The sequence below is a fragment of the Brachyhypopomus gauderio genome, chromosome 8 (genome assembly GCF_052324685.1).
Source record: "Brachyhypopomus gauderio isolate BG-103 chromosome 8, BGAUD_0.2, whole genome shotgun sequence".
NCBI classification, from domain to species: domain Eukaryota; kingdom Metazoa; phylum Chordata; class Actinopteri; order Gymnotiformes; family Hypopomidae; genus Brachyhypopomus; species Brachyhypopomus gauderio.
The window spans coordinates 15,619,643-15,631,350 of record NC_135218.1 but is presented as its reverse complement, the minus strand read 5'-3'; the positions used below and the strand labels follow the sequence as shown (position 1 = coordinate 15,631,350).

The following is an 11,708-nucleotide window of genomic DNA, read 5'->3' as shown; positions in this document are numbered from 1 at the left end:
AGTTGGCATTACACACACATTACATAAATTATTAAAGTTTTGTCAAAATGTAAAAAATATTTTATATAATTTCCAACAAACGTTGTTTTCACTGTTAACATTATGTCATTTAAACATTTTAAATGCAAAATTTCCACTTTACATAAAAAAATTGAGCAACCAATGTCTATGGCTTTTTGTTTACACACAGGTGTAATAATTATCACAGCGGTTATAATCATTATAAATCAAGTGTAGTTACATCGTCTTATTATCTGATACAAAAGTAGCTAGCCGCACTGTTCAACAGACCCTCTTCATAAACAATTTATGAATATTTTATACCACTTTAGTTTAAGCCACACACCACTGTGCACATCTGAGCGAGGTCTATACATAAGCAGCTTGACACCGTGTTCTTGGAAATCAATTAATGGTAAATGAAAAAGAGCGTTACACACGGCATCTCATTCAGTACAGAATATAGTGTAGCAGCATGTTCTTTTCTTTCTTTTTCAAATAAAACACTGCTACCTGTTTAACAAAGTTCTTTTACTGTCTACTACTAGACTGTGTGAACCCCCGGGGCAGCACGTGCTCGTGTTCTGCACCATGCTGCTATTCACCGCGCGCCCGCAAACAGCGTCGGAATCTTCCACATTCAGATAGCTGCACACACAGGCCTAAAGCCTCTTCGTCCTTGGTCTTTAATGCTATGTGCAGGTTTGACCTTCTATTTATACCCCCTGGCCAAGCCCTGCACTTTGACTTTCTGTACTGTAACTGTAGACCAGGATCAGTTAAATGCCACATAGCGATTCATTAGTGTTCCAACTCTCCGACGTCCTTATAACAAGTTATAAAACAAACTTCTCTCTGCTTTTTATGACTTTGTGTTTCAATATGTGGATCCACGAAACTCTTTTCTCGCAGAGATTATTTAGTGTGTCTGCTGAACATGCTTCATTTTTCATGGCAGCATTTCTAACCATATTTCATCAGTGCTGTCTGCAGTTGATTGACTTTTAACCTATATTTGTGAAAACTGCAGTAATACGAGAACAGGCAAATATTGCATCATGGTTGAGCTGTTTCCTTTGATTGAAGTCCAGCTTAAACTAGTTGCAAAAGTCCAACTGATCTCTGACTTACCCTGCATTACCCAACACGTACTTTCATCCCAGTGACTTCGATCTAGTTTTAAAGCACACCAGACAGCACGCCAAACTATTAATTAGCAATTTCTACTCATTAATTGCTACGAAAATACATATTTGTAATTTCACTCCTAGCTTCTGCCTATAAATTTGTTTCCACAACACTTGTATATTGCGTTAACCAACTGATTAGAGAATGATCAGTCTAATTTAAGCATTAAAAGCCCTTCACACAATAACAAAATGACAAAGACAAGAACCTCTGTACCATGTGCAAGAAGTGGTGCTTTGCCTTTAAATATCGTAGTGGGCGTGGCTGATTGGTGGGCAGAGACGTGACGTACGTGTGTACGTAGCGAGGCTCCACGCGCTACATCCCGAACGGGCACCCGCATCGTCCAGGCGAACCAGGGGGGCAAAATGGTGAAAATCACTGTCGTCAAGACCAAGGCCTACGCCGACCAAAAGCCTGGAACCAGCGGCTTGCGGAAAAGAGTCACGGTGTTCCAGCAAAATCAACATTACGCGGAGAATTTCATCCAGAGCATAATATCCGCCATCGAGCCCGCGCAGAGGCGCGAGGGCACGCTGGTGGTGGGGGGGGACGGACGCTTCTTCATGAAGGACGCCATCCAGCTGATCGTCCAGATCGCTGCGGCTAACGGGGTCAGTGACTGGGGCGACATGCGAAGACATCGCGATATGGTTTACTGAGAAGTCACTCTCCTCAGTGTGTGAATTTAGCATGCATGCATTGCTACGGAAGAGGCCATCCCCACAATCTGATGCTGGCCTTCCTCCTTTAATCAGACGAGCAGCTATAAATCATAGATACGCGTTATAGCTGCACGTTAAGTGCCCTATGCTGCGACGTCTATTCGTCTGTTTTCTTTTCCTCCGCTGTCGCAGTGGGCTCCTTGTACCAGATGACCTCTGCACTTTTAGTGCGCCTTAAAGAGCAGCTGCGGAGGACAGAGACACCTTTGACATTTGGTGCCGTGTTATATGAGAAATTACCACTGTGGTGTCTCTAGATCTGTTGGGTCGCGTAGTTGTCTGATACGGATACGCATGCACACACCGGTTCGGTTTTAATACGAGGGCGCATCGGATGGGTAGGCGTCCGCGCGCTTGCACGGGGTTTGTTGCCGCGGCGACCGCGAGGAGGAGGAGGAGGAGGAGGAAGAGGGACGAGCCCAGCTGTCACGCAGCAGTCGGTCTACATGGCTTCTTCCAGGCAAAGGAATCATAGAAACAAAAGAGTGTCATGTTGCGTCTAAAGGCTGCTCTTATGCGCCAAATATCTCCTGTCTTTGTCCTCCGATAATGATCGATGCGATTTCTGTTCATTAGGTTTCATGTTTCATCTGGTCTGGGTTGTACCAAATTAAATATGTATGGAAAATGTTTGGAAAAGAGTACCAAACAGATTCCAATAAGACCCCAAACAGTGTTGAACTTGGAAGGGGGGTAGAGGGTTAAGGATAGGATTAACCCCGAATTTGCTAATTGTAACTTGACCAACTCAAATCTTTGGAATTGGGCTCTTTCAACACAAAAGTCCAAAAGGCCTACACCCCTCAGATGAGCTCATTAAATACAAACCATGCACCTGACTCAGTGGCCATGCATACTGGTTATATCTGTTTGAAGGGAAACTGAGTATACTTTATATTGTCATGTACTGGCATGATATGAACTTGTAATCAGGGCCATGTATGACATTGATGATTTCTGAACTCTGTGGTCTCAGATTGGCAGACTAATCATTGGTCAGAATGGGATCATGTCTACGCCTGCAGTGTCCTGTGTAATACGCAAAACAAAAGCTGTTGGCGGGATCATTCTGACAGCCAGCCACAACCCTGGTGGTCCCAGTGGAGACTTTGGCATCAAGTATAACATCTCCAATGGAGGTACAAGGGTGGGAATGATGAAGTGTGAAGGGGTTTGTTTAAATGTCCTTCTTAAAGTATAAACTAATACAATAACATAATAATGTAATGTATTGGCTGCAGCTGCTAAGTGTCACTAAACATCACAGTGCAGAGGGCCCTGTTATGTGCATGTGTCTTTGCATTCCACCTCCTTAAAAGCATAGAGCAACTGTAGAATTGTAGAGCAAGATTAGCAATGTTTATAGCCATGGGTTAGAAGAGCTTTGCAATCGTTCCCACACATTTAGAGTACAGCCGGTTGTAGTCTGATAAAATTCTGGTAGCAAAGACACCTCACCACAGGCTCTCCAGAACTGACGCCCCAGTGGTGGACTGCTGCACTGTGCATGTAGCACGTTCCTGGATGTTCTAACTAGAGCATTCGCCAACATAAAGCTGGTTAGGATAAGTCGGTTCATATAAAACAAATATAGTAAAAGTCAGATAACGTGATGGATGTACATTCTTGACTGACCAAATGAGTTTGCCCCACTCCCATCTGCACAGTGTAAGGTTCTTATCTTATGACAAAACTGAGTATGCAAGGATGTGATGACAAATTCTCACTCTAAGATTTGTCTTCTCCAGGACCTGCTCCAGAAGGTATTACGGATAAAATCTTCCAGATCAGCAAAAGCATCCAAGAATACCACATCTGCCCAGAGCTCAAAGTGGAGTTGTCCACCATTGGTAAACAGACCTTTGAGGTGGAGACCTTCAAGACCTTTACAGGTGTGCTCTCAAATACCCGTTCTCCATTCACATACTGTTTCATTATATTCTTTCCAGATAATTGTTTCATTGTTGACCTTTTGATTTGCTGTAGTTGAGATTGTGGACTCGGTGGAGTCTTATGCCGAGATGCTGAGAGACATCTTTGATTTTGCTGCCCTGAAGGAGTTACTCTCTGGACCTAATCACATCAGTGTCCGCTTAGACGCCATGCATGGAGGTGAGGACGTGAATCTGAAGTGAATTGTTCTGTTGTGGTGTGACTGCCTGTTATTCTGTGACCCAGAAGCACCTTTCTGCCCTATGAAAAACAATGGTACTGATAGCATTGCAACATACACAATTAACTCCAAAATGTTACGTAAGAAAAGACTCTTCCACAGTGCACAATGATCCATCCTCTTTCCAGCATCATGTCATATACCAGCGATGTTGGTACAGAACAGTGCAGACAATTCTGGAAATCAATGATTAGTTGCTGACCTTCCATTTTGCCCAATAGCTCTTAGGTATGAATGGAAGTGAGTGTATCTGAGGCTCCTCCCCCACATTCTGGAGCCTTGCTGAATGGGTGAAAATATCACTCTTGGAAAGGTTTCCATAGCATTCCTTCAACAAGCAGTTTTTTAAAACGGCTCTGGAAATACATGTCATATGAGTCTGTTTGCCATCCTTGGTGATATTGACAGATTCACTTAGTTTTAAAGCATTTTTTAATTCATGTGAAATGCATGTTTATAAAGTGAATGGATTAAAATGACACACAAGCCTGCACAGTGCAGAGGTCTGGTATTGGTTCAACATTGTCTCAAACATATCCATAAAATAATAAAGATAAATCAATGAATAACACATTCTAACATTATTCATAATTAACATAATAACCTGAGGGTGAAATGTCCCTTAAATGTTTTTGTTTGTTTTATTGGTACATCCCATAAAATCTGTTTACACCTATTAACTTGATAACTAGTATCCTGGGCATACTAGTTCACACACTTCCCCCCACACTGCAAAATAGTCCCAGATGAATTCAGTTTTGTTCTTTGTCAGGCCTTACCCTGAGATTGAGATGATAACTCATGCTACATTAAGAGTACATTAGCGATTGTAGAATCAATTTTACTGTCTTGTTCTATTCTCAGTGGAACCTTATTGGTGGTCATGTTTTGACATAGTATATGCTTTCAAAGCACAGGAAGGCCACTGAAATAATAATATACTTTTTAATTGAGAAAAACTGTGATATTCCTTTAAAACATTAAAGAACTCCCTGTGGCTTAGTCATTAGTGCCTTTCTCTCCGTCTTGATTTTAGCTAATATATGAGTAGCATCCTGGTTAATGGCTGAAACGAGATGATGATGATTACTTGTATGAATGTAACTGATTTAATCCTGAATGTCTTGCTTGAATACATGTTCTCTTTTAGTGGTGGGCCCTTATGTGAAAAAGATTGTGTGTGATGAGTTGGGGTCCACTGCCAACTCCGCTGTGAACTGTGTTCCCTCTGAGGACTTTGGGGGTCACCACCCTGACCCTAATCTGACCTATGCTGCCGACCTGGTCAGCACTATGAAGGGAGGTGAATATGATTTTGGAGCAGCTTTTGATGGTGATGGTGTACGTGTCTATACATTTTTCTATTTCTATTTCATTCTTTTCTGTTTAGCCACATGCAGATGAGAGACTAATGTAATTACTGAGCTTTAACTCGAGATTTTCTACATACCAAAATGTATAATGAGAGTGAAATGAGCCATAATTTAGGCTACAGTTTATCTTAATGTGCTTTCATTATTTTAACTGAACGTGAGGTCACATAGCTTCGGGATTACTCATTTACTGAATAGTAAACATATGGAGGTTAAAGTTAAATTGGTGTTTTGAAATGTAAAATTTATTACATAAATGAATTACTAGAAATTGACTACAGCCATATTATGATTGGATTTGGCATTTTGCCAAAAAATGTATAAAGCAATACTTTTAAGGAAAAAAATCATGATTATATGTTTTCTGAGGTCTCTAATGCAAAATGTTATAGATCACTTCCTACCAGTAAGACAAATAAAAGAATAATGGTGTCTCAATTACACATTAGCCTCATTAAAGTAAGTAAAAACTAAATAAACATTTGAAACAATTTTGATGTAGTTGCTAATAAAAATGTTATAGAATGATCTAAAATCACACAATACATTTTTCCTGTTCAGTTTGAATGTGTCAGCGTGACACTACTGAGCTCTCTTTAACTGGTTTAAATGTGTGTATACACTTGGCCTGTTTGTTTCAGTCCAGATGAACCTTGTTGTTCAGGCTTTGAGGTCTGCTTTAACATGGCAGCTGTCCTTGAGGCACCAGAGAGATCAGGCCGAGGTTGCTAGTACAATCTTGACATTAGGCCATAATTCTCAAAAAAATGTAACTTGTTGTGTCTGATGCAATTAACATTTATATGACATTGCTGATTGGTTGGTTATTGGACTTGCTAACATTTGACCACATGACCATAGCATCTGCTCAAAAGATTTAGATCTCTGGTAAAGATCTGAGTGTAAACTCTTCTGTTCAACAGAGACTGCTGCTTGTTCTGTATGCGGCCCTCATGATCCTTGTGTGTTCTGCTCTAGGATCGTAATATGATTCTGGGTAAGCACGGGTTCTTCGTAAACCCTTCCGACTCTGTAGCGGTAATTGGTGCCAACATCACCTGCATCCCGTACTTCCAGAAGACTGGCGTTAAAGGCCTGGCCCGTAGCATGCCCACCAGTGGCGCCCTGGACAAGTAAGAACACTCCGTATATCGGTATCGCTCCATTATAGTCACTTCCTGACTGCTAGCGTGCAATTGAGGTGAGGGACATCTATATCTGTGGTCCTGTAAGCCTGCATATCATGACCTCTGAACTTTTATTTTTAATAATCTAGCTATCATGCATTGAGATTTACATGATTTACATATATCAAGTTCATACATATTCTTGGTGTTTGACAGTGTGGCCAAAGCTTTGAAGATGCAGCTGTATGAAACACCCACAGGCTGGAAGTTCTTTGGCAACCTGATGGATGCAGGCAAACTGTCTCTGTGTGGAGAGGAGAGTTTTGGCACTGGTGAGTGGGCACTCACTCTGTATACTAATCCCATCTATTAAATGGAGAGAGAGAACAAGAATGAGGTTGAGAGAACCCTCTCAGCATGGAAATGCAAGGTGAACAAGAAGCTCCATGTGAATTCAACTGCTTTTTTGCAGTGAATTTACAAATGAAAAACGCAAAGTGAGCCGTCTGTTTGTGTTGAATATGCAACTTGCACGAACTACAGTGTTGTGGTCTGTGTAAACCAGAGGTCACCAACAGGCGGACCGCGGTCCGGATCCGGACCCGAACGTAGTCCTGTCCGGACCCAATCTCATTCCTGATTAACAGGATACGGACCCAAATGCCATCCCATCCAGACCCAGAATAAATTGTTATAAATATTTCTTAATTTTGACGGGAGAATTAATTTTACATGGAAATCTGCTTTTGCTTCATCTTACCTGAAAACTGGAACAGATCCAATATGGCGGCCGACATCAAAGTTGGGTCTGCTGCTGCTCTTGTCCTTTCAACATCTGCTCCTGTCAAATGCTTAGAAGGGCAGAGTGAAAAACGCCACAGTATTGAACACAGCCATAACCACCACAGGCAAACCACAACCCCCCCCCCCCCCCCCCCCCCCCCCCAAAAAAAAATAAAAATGAGAAGTCAGAAACATGGAAAAATGGAGAAATCAGGAACAGATGAGGAGGCCCCAAGTCCTGTTACAACCCAGTCAAGGTTGAGCCCAGAACAGAACAGGCCGGGTGGGATGTACTGGGGTATCAAGAAATACTTCAACAGTAGTGAATGGCTGCTATGGCTAACATGTAAAAACAAACCCTTAAGGGCCCAGGTAGAAGGTCCTCTAACTGTGAAGGTCTTTTGTTGGCTAGGCTCTGATCACATCCGGGAGAAGGATGGCCTCTGGGCCGTGCTCGCCTGGCTGTCCATTCTGGCCAGCCGTAAGCAGAGTGTGGAAGACATCATGAAAGATCACTGGCAGAAGTTTGGCAGGAACTTCTTCACAAGGTTTGTTTTTTGGTTAATTTAATTACATACACAGAGTCTAGAAATCTAATCACACTATATTCAGGTGCTTTTTAGGGGACAGTTCAGTCTTTCACTGCCCTCTGGTGGTCAAGTTTTAAGGGCTTTGCAGATTCTGCCATAGAGATTTCTATATTGTTATTATTTACATAGACGTGTTCTTGATGCTTATTTTCATAACTTAACAGTGTCTATGTACTTGGAAATGTTCTAGCAGTATTGAGTACACCCTCCTAACTTTACGTGCTGGGTTTTGACTCTTGCTACAGGTACGACTACGAGGAGGTCGACTCAGATGCAGCTAATAAGATGATTTCAGATCTGCAGCAGACCATGTTTGATAAAGGCTTTGTTGGGCAGACCTTCTCCTCTGGAGATAAGACATATCAGGTGGAGAAGGCTGATAACTTTGAGTATACTGACCCAGTGGACAGCAGCGTCTCAAAGGGACAGGTGAGCTGCACTGGGATAAAAATGTTTTTTCAATGGGTTTTCTAGTAACTACAGTAACATCCAATGCCATGTGTGTGAAACGTGCATGACTGGCTCACAGCACACTGCACTGTGTAACACTAGAGAACATGGAAAAACAATAATTCTTCCTGCTGCATGTTGATGTAGTTTATTACAGTCTTCTAAAGAAAACATTACTTTACTTGTGGTTCAAGAACCTTAATAAGATAATTTAACAAAACTGTCTTTACATGAAAATATTAGTGTTCAATGAATCTGCAGGAGTCATGTTTCTCAAATCCATCCGGTGTTTTGTTCAGCGTCGCCATCATCCATTTCCTGTTTTCCAGGGGCTGCGGATCATCTTTAGCGACGGATCTCGTATCATCTTCCGTCTGAGTGGGACAGGCAGTGCTGGTGCAACCATCAGACTGTACATAGACAGCTACGAGAAGGACCCTCAGAAGATCTATCAGGATCCACAGGTAAGCCTTCGGGCATTGGTGGCAAAACACAGGGCATGGGCTCTCGCAGCCTGATGATTATGTGTATTTAAACCTGTTCAAACACAACTTCCTCATTCCTGGTCGCCAGTCGTGTTCAGCAGGGAGCTAAAGCTACAGTTTGGCTAAGACACAATGGGTCATTTGACATGAGACAGTAGCAGACAACAGTGAAAACGGAGCTAACAGGGTCTATTCACAAATGTGTTTGATGTTGATGTGATTCCTGACTGAAGTTTTATGGATGCTATGTGTTGTATGGATGGATGCTAATTTCTTGCTATGGATATGTATTCCATGTTTTGTCATATCTGTAGGATTACTATGAAAGACTTTGAAAGCAAAGCTGCTCACCATGTAATCATACGGTTACCACTATCACCAAGTTTAAACTCAGGAGATGTATCTTGGGAATCAGTTCAGACTCATCGGTGACTGTGGGATGGAAGAACTGAGGTTCAAGTCCTGAACATCTATGGGCCTACTGGCCTCAAAGTACCTGCAAGCCCACAGCTGTTTGGGGGGGTGGCTAGTTCTGTATTCTTATAGCGCGCCCAGCAGACAAGGTTATAGACTCTATGGAAATCTCCTTTTGAGGAGAATTATATCCGATTAGGCTGAGCAAAGGACAATCAACCTGTCATATCATATCACTTTCAGAAGCAGTCAGCCTAAACAGAGCCAGCTCAGCCGGCTCTGGCTTTGTTTGGGTTTTCTTGTTCCTGAAAGATGGCGCGGTTCCTCACTTCCTGTGGAAGCTTGAGTTACTGTTTGTAATGTCAGGACCCATGCAGAGAGGAGCTACGTGGAGCGCAGCCATCGACTAATGAAGAAGATTCAGAACATTTGGGGTCCAAGTATTGTGCTGCAAACCATATTTTGTAACACGTTCCACTTGTTGTCATTAGGTCATGTTGGCCCCGTTGGTGGACATAGCCCTGAGGATCTCGCAGCTTCAGGAGAAGACGGGACGTGACGGCCCTACCGTGATCACATAATGACCTCCAAGGCCACTCGGCGCACGAGTCCAGCTCTCACTTCAGTTCCCTCAGAGTCCCGCTCTGTTCTCGGCGCCTGGCGCGTACACTGTGTCCACTGCCAGCACATTTGGTTCATGAATACCCAACATACTTCATTTCACACTTGGTGTGTTCCAGTTTCAACAGAAAGCCTATTCATATCTCAGTTCATGAAATCGTGTTCGACCAATTCAATATGCAGCTTGTGATGGTGCATAGATGTTTGAAAATAATAAAGTCACTATTAAAGACACCTCCGATACCTTTTTCTTTTCTTTCTGGGGTGTTTTTTTTTTCTTTTAACAAGAAAATGTTTTCTCTGTGGATAATTACATTAGCACCCCCTACATTAATTTGTCTCTGTGTGTGGACATTTATTGTACACGTAGGCCTACACTGCCTGTTAAATTTTTGGAAAAACCTTTTTTATTTTCTGAGTTCTTTCTACAATGATTTTGTTAACAACGGTGTAATGAGTAATGCTTTGGCCACTTTTCCAGCACTCGTGTTCACCAAAGTGATGTCCCCAGTCTTACGATGAACTGAGAGAGATGTGAGGGAACTGTAAACTACATTTGGTACACATGTTTGCAATGGGAGTACTGAGATTCGTAAATAGGATTGGGATTAGGATTAGGATTCTTACAGGACACCAGTCACTAGGTGAAAGTCAGATAAAAATTGTGGAAGCCAGGACTAGAAATGACTAAAAAAATAGACTGTCCATCTGTCCATTGTAACTGTCCATCTTGATGCTGAAAAATTATAGTCAGTCCTCTTACTGAAAGAAATGAATACATATACGTATATAGGACTCTGCTGTTTCCACTGTCTGTCAGTCTAGACCATGTAAAAATTTACATTAATCTGAAAAATAAATACATTAATAACTACATAAATAAATAAATGGCTTTCTCATATTGAGCTATGCATCATGTAATTGTGAATTTGTGTCATTCTTTGATCAAGGAAGATTCTTACATGACACATCATACCAGACACCACAGAGATGTTGAATTCAACTAATCACCTCTCGGAACATTTTACCGACGTGCATATAGTGGTGAAATGAGATGCCTGTGTAATAAAACCTTCCATTGAAAGAAGAATCCACAAGTCAACCAGCATGATCCCCTTTGCTGGCCAACTTTGATGGTTTTTCTGAAACCACAACCAGAGAAATCAGGAATATGCACGGGGGAGAAACCTTGTGTTCTGCTTGTGACTCAACAAAAGCTCCGATTTTAGCTGTATTCCTGCTCCTTACCAAAATGAATTGAATTATATCTTAAAATAGTCATAATATCAAATGTAATAGAGCATATTATATGTGCTTGTCCATATCAGCCTGGGGTGGTGTTCAGCTCTTTCGACAGTTAATCTGACGTGCATTTACTCTTAAAGAAACCTGACAGGCACGTCCCCCACAGATTTAACCCTTCATTCTTCTGCAGTCATGCCAGTACCTGCCCAAATAGTGCCATCAGGCAATTTCTCCATGGTAACCATGACCTCATCTTTAGCATTACCTGGAGTCCGAGGCCTGTAAATGGTTACCTATTGAGGCGCCCATTAAAGGGAACTGGTTTTGGCAGTATTTGGGGTAAATTAAAGACCGGGACATTTTCGTCTTCATAGGACTCTGCATTGTTCAGGCTCACTAGCCCAACTCAGTTTGACACATAAAGTGTTCCACAGCTCAGACACTAATCGCATGCAGGCTTTATTTTGATTGGCCGTCATTACGTCAGGTAATGGCAGTAGCGGTGGTGGTTTTGGTCATAGGCCTCATATGTTT

The 11,708-nt window shown here is 42.0% G+C and overlaps 1 protein-coding gene across 1 annotated transcript; it reads left to right on the top strand.

The window, feature by feature from the left end:
• Window positions 1-1,493: 1,493 nt before the first annotated feature.
• On the top strand, window positions 1,494-10,845 carry pgm1 (phosphoglucomutase 1). The gene is made up of 11 exons (XM_077014850.1): window positions 1,494-1,802; window positions 2,890-3,052; window positions 3,662-3,805; window positions 3,900-4,025; window positions 5,237-5,427; window positions 6,438-6,592; window positions 6,803-6,918; window positions 7,782-7,917; window positions 8,205-8,388; window positions 8,739-8,873; window positions 9,800-10,845. The coding sequence occupies exons 1-11, from the start codon at window positions 1,557-1,559 to the stop codon at window positions 9,887-9,889; spliced, it is 1,686 nt and encodes a 561-aa protein (XP_076870965.1). The 5' UTR covers window positions 1,494-1,556; the 3' UTR covers window positions 9,890-10,845.
• The last annotated feature ends 863 nt before the right edge of the window (window positions 10,846-11,708 follow it).